This window comes from Cryptotermes secundus, unplaced genomic scaffold, assembly GCF_002891405.2.
Source record: "Cryptotermes secundus unplaced genomic scaffold, Csec_1.0 scaffold941, whole genome shotgun sequence".
In the NCBI taxonomy this organism is placed as follows: domain Eukaryota; kingdom Metazoa; phylum Arthropoda; class Insecta; order Blattodea; family Kalotermitidae; genus Cryptotermes; species Cryptotermes secundus.
Genome location: NW_019739977.1, coordinates 1115486 through 1125009, shown reverse-complemented (window position 1 = coordinate 1125009; position 9524 = coordinate 1115486). Strand labels below are relative to the sequence as shown.

The 9524-nt window shown below is 40.4% G+C and overlaps 1 protein-coding gene across 2 annotated transcripts in view; it reads left to right on the top strand.

Annotated features, from left to right (window-relative positions):
- The window catches only part of LOC111872250 (cadherin-99C), a 118164-nt gene that overhangs the window by 24520 nt on the left and 84120 nt on the right, over positions 1 to 9524 (top strand). For both annotated transcript variants that reach the window (XM_033754630.1, XM_033754629.1), the window contains exon 4: positions 4287 to 4409. In XM_033754630.1, the coding sequence (XP_033610521.1) occupies positions 4287 to 4409 (123 nt within the window). The remainder of the gene's footprint in view (positions 1 to 4286; positions 4410 to 9524) is intronic.

Here is a 9524-nt window from a genome sequence, read left to right as displayed (position 1 = left end):
ACTACAGCCCCAGTGGGCCTAGGCCTACCTCCATGAACTTCTCCGTTCACTTCGGTTTTTCTTGATCTTACACATTCGGTAGGACTCCTTGGGCGGGTGATCAGCTCGTCGCAAGGCCTCTACCTGTACACAAACACAGAAAAACGCACACACACAAAGTAAACATGCATGCCGTGAGTGGGATTCGAACCCACGATCGAAGTGTTTGAACGTGTGAAGATGATTTCATATTTTAGATCGCGCGGCCACTGTGGTCGGCAACGGGGAATGTAACAAATATTATTATTGCGAAAGTAGCGAGCTCTAAGTCTGGGCTTAGCGTGTTGTCTAAAGGATTCTATAGAAATGGATCTGTCAATTCGGGAAATTAAAGTAAGCTTCCATTTACTTAATTAAATGTGTTGTCAACTTTCTAAGATTGCGTTGATATTTGCGTAAGCATTGTACGACTGTCCTTATGAAAAGCATTGTGCCGAAACTTGTATTACTCGTATATCCGCGAATACGTGCTATCTGCATTACACACTAAGGGAATTGATAAACTTAACAAGAGTTCACAGCATTTGTCATTCTGCATTTTGAGGTGCCGTAGGATTACGTCAAGTAAGCTTTAAAATATACCAGTTTTTGTGATTTGCTTTTTAAAACTAAGTAAATTATTTTATCTGAAGCCTTTCTGTTGTGAGACGAAATGCTGAGGAGAAAATTCTTGAGATTCAAGGTCAAAAGTAAATCCACCTCTCAAAAAGCTCAAATCGAATTTCGTACATTTTCTCAAGTAATATTTAACAAACGCGAAACGCTGATCCCATTGCCAACCCCAACATCTGTATGCCGTTCTGCGTTATATTGTCTGAGGTATGAACAGTCTTCGCCTGCTCAAACACTGGGGTCGTGGGCTCGAATCTCACTCGAGGCATGAACATGTGTGTGTGCTTTTATTCTGTTTGTGTTGTTCTCTGTGTAGGCAGCGCCTTGCGACGGGCTGATCCCCCCACCAAGGAGTCCTCCCGACTGTGTATAGCAGTGTTTCTCAACCGCTCGGGCCGTAGACCAGTACCGGGCCCTGGCATCAATTATACCGTGCCCTCGTCTTGTAGAAAAAGAATTTACCGGGCCACGGCCTGACAAGACTTGAGAATCGCTGGTGTATAGGATTAAGAAACTGAAAAAGCGGCCAAGGTCGGAAGGGCTGTAGAGCAATAGAGGAAAAAGAAAACAAAGTTGTTGCAACAGTCTATTTGAATCGACAGTAATTGCCTTGTATTTGCAGCACATGAACTTCAAGACCTATGAGGTGTGCTAAATCGAAAAATAAACACATGTAAAATTTCACCGCCCAGCCTTCTAAGGTTGTGAGGTTTTAGCATTGCTGTTATCCTTAATGATGATGAATGTTAACAGAATAACAAATGGTGAATCTGGGAGCAAGGAAAGAACCCCAAACGTAACTTTCTTTATGTTGTCTAAATACTGTTGCTTGTATACGTTCCTACGAACTGCAGGCTATATCGATAGATCACTAAGACCATTATGTATTTCTGAGTAAAGTATTTAACCCATTCTCTTCAGACGGTTAAAAAGCTTATGATGATAACATACCTGTGATTCTGCCTCTAATAACCTTCAAACTAATTAATAGATCATCATGAAACTTTGTGCACGTAATGTCTTTTAGGGTTTCCCGGCCACCGTATTTCTATTCTATTATGGCTGTACGGCCCTTTGTTGGGCCTTGGCAACTTTTTCAGTTTCTTAATCCTATCACAAACGGTAGGACTCCTAGGAAGGGGGGTCAGCCCATCGCAAGGCCGCTACCTATACATAGAATAATACAAACACAGAATAAACGCACACAGACATCCACACCTTGAGTGGGATTCGAACCCATGATCCCAGCGTTCGAGCGCGAGAAGACATTTCATGTTTTAGACTTCGCGGCCACTGTGATAGGCACCGTCGTATTTCACATACAGTAAGTATGGCGGACCCGCAAATTTCTGAAGTGGGGGTAATATTTCTGTAACTTAACTGAGGTTCTGAAAATCTGTTTGGTAAAAGATCTTAAAATATGTAACGTTTTAAAGAAACGTGTGTGTAGAGTGAAACAAAAAAATTGGATATCGAGCAAGAACTTCATTTGGCTTTACGAGTGGTGAGCCCTACAATTTTCCCTAAGTATTTTTCTGAGTAAGAGTTTCGCCTTCTCCTGCAACTAAATATAATAAAAATATCAATGATAGCAAGCCAGGGTCTACGTACTCATTCCTTGTTTATTCAGACAGAGAAGGTCTGTTCAGAACTGATGTGGTTACCGGCAGCGTATTTCATACATGACGGTTAGAAAGTTCGAAGTGATGTTAGGAATAATTCAGGTGGAATTTTGTCCTTGGGGACATGATTCACAGGAACAGAATTAAAAACAACATTGTTATTACCCGTTAGTTTATTTTTCCTTTTTGCCTACATAGGAACTGAAAAATTGAAAGAAAAGAAAAGCCTTCGATTATTTCCATAGTTTTTTGTTTATGTTAAATACATTACTTGGTATTAACGTTTTCCGTGTTCATTTTTATTCAGGGAACTTTTCCGAGATGACAATACGTAGACCTATTGTTAAAAAGTTGAGGTTTAGCTGTGCCTGTTGGTAAATGGGGGAAAACTTTTCTTTTGCTGGTCTCCAACTTTGAATAAATACACGTTAAATCAGTCAGGACATTGTTCCTGAGAAAGAAATCTCTTGTAAATCAGTGCATGGGTTAAAGTTCTAGCTTGGGCCTACATAATCCTTGCACTAATTCAGTAGATCTATGCTAAATCTGGTTCTCTCGGAACCCGCCTTAGAAGCAAAATTATTCAACACAAGACAGACTTCTGCACCGAATCTGGTTGTCACATCCTATGTTGTTTGTCTTGGGGTTACACGTGGTAGCGTAGTTGGTTGAGGCATTATGCTACAAGCCGGAAGGTCCCGGCATCGAATCCCGATGAAGTGGGTTTTCTTTTTCAATTTACTTAATCCTTCCAGCCGCACTATGGCCCTGGGTTTGACTCAGCCTCTGACGGAAATGAGTACCATGAATATTCCTGGAGGTAAAGGGCGGCAGGGACGTAAGACTGACTGTCTAGAGAACATGGGAACCTCAACATATCACAACCCTATGGTCCTCCATGGCCTGTTATAGGGATAGCTTCTTTATGTTTGTCTTGTACTTAAATCAGTATGGAACTGGAAACTAATACGACAGCAGTCTAATAAATGCAGCTCACGATGCTTCTAGCCTGCTTACCTTATTCTGAAAAAAAAAAATTAGATCCCCATGATATCTGCCTTTGTACCCCCCATCAACTTTTGAATGCTTGAACAAATTTTTATCAAACTTGGTATCTGTATCGTGGCATCTAAGCGCATCCTAACTGTGTAATTCATAAATCTCTTCCATCAATCTGTATGTATGTATGTATGTGAATTTTCCAGCCGTTGCACGGAACGATGAGAATATTACCGTTGCAACGAATACAAACGCAAAAATAGAGGAATTATTGGACGCGTCGTTTTAATTTGGTCCTTGTCGTATCAAAGAAAATAGGAGATTAATGCTTCCAAGAACTTCTAGTTCACAGTCATGTTCGTGACAGAGGATTGCGCATATTAATCATATGCAACCCTTAGTGCACGATTCTTAGAATCCTTTCGTTTATTTAAAAATTAAAAGGATATTTGTGAGATCAGCACAGAGTCTGTATATGCCTGTATGTCTCCCCTTCCCATTATTGAAGAAGTTGAATGATGTCACTAAACTTGGTAGGACTTCTTAATGGGGACTCCTGAGGGACTGTGCTTTCAGAAATAACACACGAACAGTTTAAGAATTAGAGGTTGAGGTCATACTAACAGCGAGAAACGTCGCTAAAGAAACTCTGGTTCCAAAATTAAAATTTATTTGAATTATGCTAAAGATATTTATGGGTCGGTGGGTGAGCGAAATCCCCTTGCCACATTTGTGTTGTGTTATACTACCAATGATGTAAGTGCAATATCTTAATAAACATACCCATAAGTATGTATTTTTTACTTTTACTAACTTTTTATGAGCCTGTACATTTAACACGCTATCTATGCAACTTTCGATACTGAACTCTATCAATAAAGCGTAATTTATAATACGAAGGGTTATGTAATTTTACGGAAGAGATATTTTCCCACAGATGCATGTGTTAATGAAGCCAGTCCACTGTTCCAAACCAATTAAATCTTGCATAATAAAAGCGTCGCTTTGTTACAGCTGACTTGCACGGTGAAGGCGACCAATAAGAAGAGGTCAATACCCGTCATCGTTCGAGTGTCAGACAACAATGACAACGCTCCACACTTCGAAAACACCCCTTACGAAACGACAGTTTCTGAAGTAAGTTGGCCTCATGCACCTCATTCAAATCATTTGGTGTAAGTTGCCCAGACGGCGTATAGAGTGTGGACGATGGATTTTTGTGGTCAATGAAGGTTTTCTATTTTATAGAAATGCTAAATGATACCTTTCTCGACATAACTGGCAGAACTTTGACTTCTTCACACCAAATTCCTTATTCTCTCTTTAAGCTCAAATCGTTGTTTATCTAGAAGGGCAGCATCGTATATATACGGCTATATCGGTTTCCCGTTGATCTGCTTATTATGAAGTAATTATGCTCAATCATTAAGAGTTTTATAGATTTTTCATTCCGTCAGTGACATTTTCAAAGGAATGTAAATTTATACGATCATAAATGTAAATACTCCTATCTGTGACAAACAAATTGGTTGGTTGTAGTTTAAAAAGTTAAAGCATGATTCTGTAATATTCCTGGCTTGGAGAGAGACTGGGTTCACTTGATGCGCAGGCCAATAGTGGGCCTATTGTACCGGTCCCGGATGGTGCTGATGATTATGGAGCAGCTAGTGGAATGATAGTTGTCAGGGGAAACCGAAGTACTCGAAGGAAGCCTGCCCCATTACCACTTTGTCCGCCACAAATTTCACATAATCTGGCCCTGGAGGAACCCGGGTCGCCGAAGTGGTAAGCTTGAGACTAACCGCCTAAGCTATGGCATTGGACTTAAAGCACGATGATTGTCCTGTTATAGAGATAAAAGCTACTAGAAACCGTAAAGCACATATGTATGTATGTATATATGTACTAGTATGTAGGTAGTATGAATGGATTTGTGTGTACTTATGTGCGTGCGAGTGAAATTACGTTTATATACTAATATATTGAGACGAAGAATTCTAGGCTTTTAGGATCTCAGGATCTCACAATGTTAGTTATGAACAGTTGATCTTCTGGGATATAATGCCGTGTATTCATCCAACGTTTCTGAGGATAATGCCATCTCCATCTTAAGGCTCAAAAATACGCCAAGAAAGAAACCAGTACGAAGCAGGTGGTAGGAAACGTAGGTCAACCTTCAGCGGAATACATGACTTTAAGTCTTAGAAGACAGGACTCTCGTCAATACTGGGCTTATATGGCGTCGGATGCAAGTACGTTGTGAGTGAGGAAGTTAATTTTGGCACCCCGCCTAAAAGACATACGTAATTAAAGAAGAACCTCTGGTGTTACACAAAAGAGAATTACTCACGGAGCACCACTTCTCAGGAAAAGAAAATTATTTTTAATACTTGTTCAATAATATACTTAACTAAGCACTTCACTATGTCGCTGAATGGCAAGCAATGATTTTTATAATGCCTTTCGCTAGAACTGGCGGCTGACGTGGATAAATCACTGGTACTGCGACTTGAAAGGAAATTAAGGAGGGGAAGGAAGCAAGGAAACTTGGACATACAGTGGTGTCAAATACAGTATTATGGAAAGTTGTTTTAAGTGAATTCGAATTATTTTGTTAAATGTATTTACACACAATAGCATAATAGATTCCTGAATTTCCAGTTCGCCTTCTCTCTATTGTATATGCATAACATAACCTTTTTCTACGTAAATATTTGTCAAAATAATCAAGCCCCGTTTATTTCTTTACACCTCTTCATACTTCGCGCCATAAAAATGTATATGCTACTTTCTTGCAATATACTTTCAGTTCCACGTGCTGCAGTAACAAGGTCCTCAGTTTTATGTCTCGTATGAGTGATCCTTTGTTTTCGGCCACTCCCTTGAAGCACCCGAGAATATAACATGAAGTTCTTGAGCTTAGTTATTCAAATTTATGACTTTCAGCTCCATCAGGACTCAAAGTTACAACACTGCAAGGAACAAGTTCGAAGTTGCAAAAAAGCAGTTTGGCTGCCGTTGCTTCTATGCATCACGCGGCTTCAGAACCGGCCGAGCTTCTGCTGTTCTTCAAAAAGATGTTCGCTTTGTTGACGGGTCGCTCACAAACGGCAGAACTGTTCTCTGTCGCCAATTTAAATGCAAAATTCGGTGTTTACTTCCTAATTTATAAGTAGAATCTAATAAAGCAGTTCTCATTTTAACAGATTTTTGACTTAACTCTCGTTTCTATAACGCCATAGATATTAAATCGTCCTTGAGGATCATCAAGTCACAGCTTCTCTTGACTTACTTTGCGTTCATGCAGGGACTTCCGTATATAGAACACGAAGTATAATTCCCCATATAATAAGTTTTATTAGTCTCTGCAGCCCACTTTGCTTATTTTGTAAAAATTAAAGTAGGCTTGTGAGATCATCTTCCTGTGTGTGTATGCGCGCGCGCACGCATGTGTACCCCCTCGTATTAACATTTGAATTCCTGAACCAATTTTTATGAAACTTGATATGTATATCAAGGCACCTAACTCAATCTCAGTCCCTAACTCATAAATACGAACATCACAGCCTCTCAAATTTCTGAGGATAAATCTTAATGTTGCTTGAACGCCTGCATCGATCTTCAAGAAACTTGGTATGTATACCATACCATATTGTCACTTGTATTAGTGACTAAAGACGAGGGTTTAGATGGGTGAGTCGATTTATTGGATATTCACTAGTCGTAACTACAAAGAATTATAACACTTTCAAGATTACTGTAATTATAAGGCATAAATAAAATCTCCTATATCTGCTTACACTAGTCGTTGATACGTAACAAATAAAAATAATGGATATTCCTCTTCAAAGTTTCGCCCTATCCGTTTCCTGGCAATGGATTTTATCACTGGAACTACGACTGTCACACTCCAGATAACACTGTACTTCAGCACATATAAAGTCTTCACATCCACGTTAAGTCTTCACAGGCTGTCTTCTTGTGCTCTTCTGCAACTACGAACTTCCAGTGACTATCTCTTACCGAGAACTGAATCTTAACTACCCTGAACTGAACTTGTTTCTGAATTTACTTCCTTATAAGTAATCACTTTGAACAGATCCCATGGAAAACACAGGTGTTATTGCTGATGACGTCACCGAGTTACATAGCACTGTCTGATACGCGGAAATACGAATATGTTTACCGAGCTGTTGCCTAGAAACGGATTGCATAACCCCGTTGTTCTACAGTTACTTGGCGCAGACCACATAGAAAACAGTTTACCCTATATTGTTGAATCTTGGGAACTGTTTGCTGAGCCGTTGCCTGGCAATGCTTTTATCAAATCTGTTACAGTATGAAGCCATCTCAAAAGCCTTCGATCATTAATAGCAACATTATAGCGTCTCAAATTGTTGCGGTAATCATCGTAATATTTCTTAAACTTCTAGACCGATTTTTATGGAACTTGAGCCCATCTCAACGGCGCACTTTGTAAATCCCTTCCATCAGTAATGTCAATATTATAACCTTTCAAATTGCCGAGGCGATACCATAATATTCAATTAACTCCTGTACTAATCTTCATGAAACTTGTATATATTGTGACATGACGCCTGAAAGCCGGCATAGTTTATTGCTAGGCAACGTTTCGGTAAACCGGTTCCTGCTGAAATGAACATGCTCGTAACAATAGAAGAACCCGTTTCTAAACAACGGATCGGTAAACATACAATAACACCGGTATTTTTGGAAAAGGTGTTTTTTATTCAGTGGAGGCGGGGTAGAATATCTCCACCGTAGCGATTATATAGATCTGCATCTGCAATGAAGGAGCATCAGTGCACCAGAAGAATGGAAATTAGCTTTTTTTGAGAATGTGTGTAATTATTATGCAGTCTTTTATGTCTATTATGAAGTCTTTAACTTCGCGTTGGGAAGGAATGACTGAAGAGACTCTCGGATAAGGTGTGGCAATAAAGAAACCGGATTCATGCTCTAACCCTTTATTAAAAAAAAATCAGACAGTCGAAATGTTATCCCCTTCAATGTAGTCCCCTCCCCGATCCCTACACCGCTCCATGCGAATTTTCCACTGTTGGAAGCAGTGCTGCAGGTCATCTTGTGTTATGCTCTTCAAGAGTTGCGTCGCTTTTGCTTTCACTGCATCCACGGACTCGAACCTGGTCCCTTTCAGCGCAGACTTGATTTTTGGGAAGAGAAAAAAGTCGCACGGTGCTAGGTCCGGAGAATACGGTGGATGTTCCATCACTGGAATGTTGTTTTTTGCCAAATACCTCTTCACAGATAGCGCGTTGTGTGCTGGCGCGTTGTCGTGATGAAGAACCCATGAGGCATTCTTCCACATGTCTGGTCTCCTTCGTCGCACACGTTCACGGAGGTACGTCAAAACATTTTTATAATAAACCTGATTGACAGTCTGACCTTCAGGCACCCAATCAATGTAGATTACCCCCCGGATATCGAAAAAAACAATCATCATTGCTTTGAATTTGGACTTGCTCATGCGCGCTTTCTTCTTCCTAGGGGATTTGGGGCTCTTCCAATGCATGGATTGTCGCTTAGTCTCTGGATCATATTGAAGAATCCAAGTTTCGTCACACGTAATTACGTTTTGGAAGAAATCAGGATCATTTTCAATGTTTTCAAGAGTGTCAACACAGCAATTCACTCGATGTTCCTTTTGCTGGGGGGTAAGGATTTTTGGCACCACTTTAGCACACACCTTTTTCATGCCCAGATCGTCGTGCAAAATCTGTCTAACACTTTCCTTATTGATGTTCGTAAGTTCAGAAATTGCTCGAATGCTCAGTCGACGATCTCTTCGAACAATTCTAGCGACCTTCTCCACATTCTCTGGAGTTTTCGCAGTGGGAGGACGGCCCGATTTTGGATCGTTCCCGACGTTTTTCCTACCCTCCATAAACTTCTTAAACCACTCGAAAACTTGCGTGCGAGATAGACACTGATCACCATATACTTCTGTCAACAAATTGTAAGTTTCAGTGGCAGATTTTCCAAGTTTTGTGAGGAATTTGATGTTAGCACGTTGTTCTGCATTAGCACTCAGCATTATTCCGACGGAGCTCAGAAACACGATCCGCTTCTAACAATGGTCGCGGCCAGACTAACCGATGCACGTGAATGAAACTTTGTGTGACGGTAGAGGGAAGTCCAAGGGTCAATGCCCTACCCTCCTCTTCGTCAATGACGTGGCCGGAAATGAGTCATAAAAGTAATCCGGGTTCT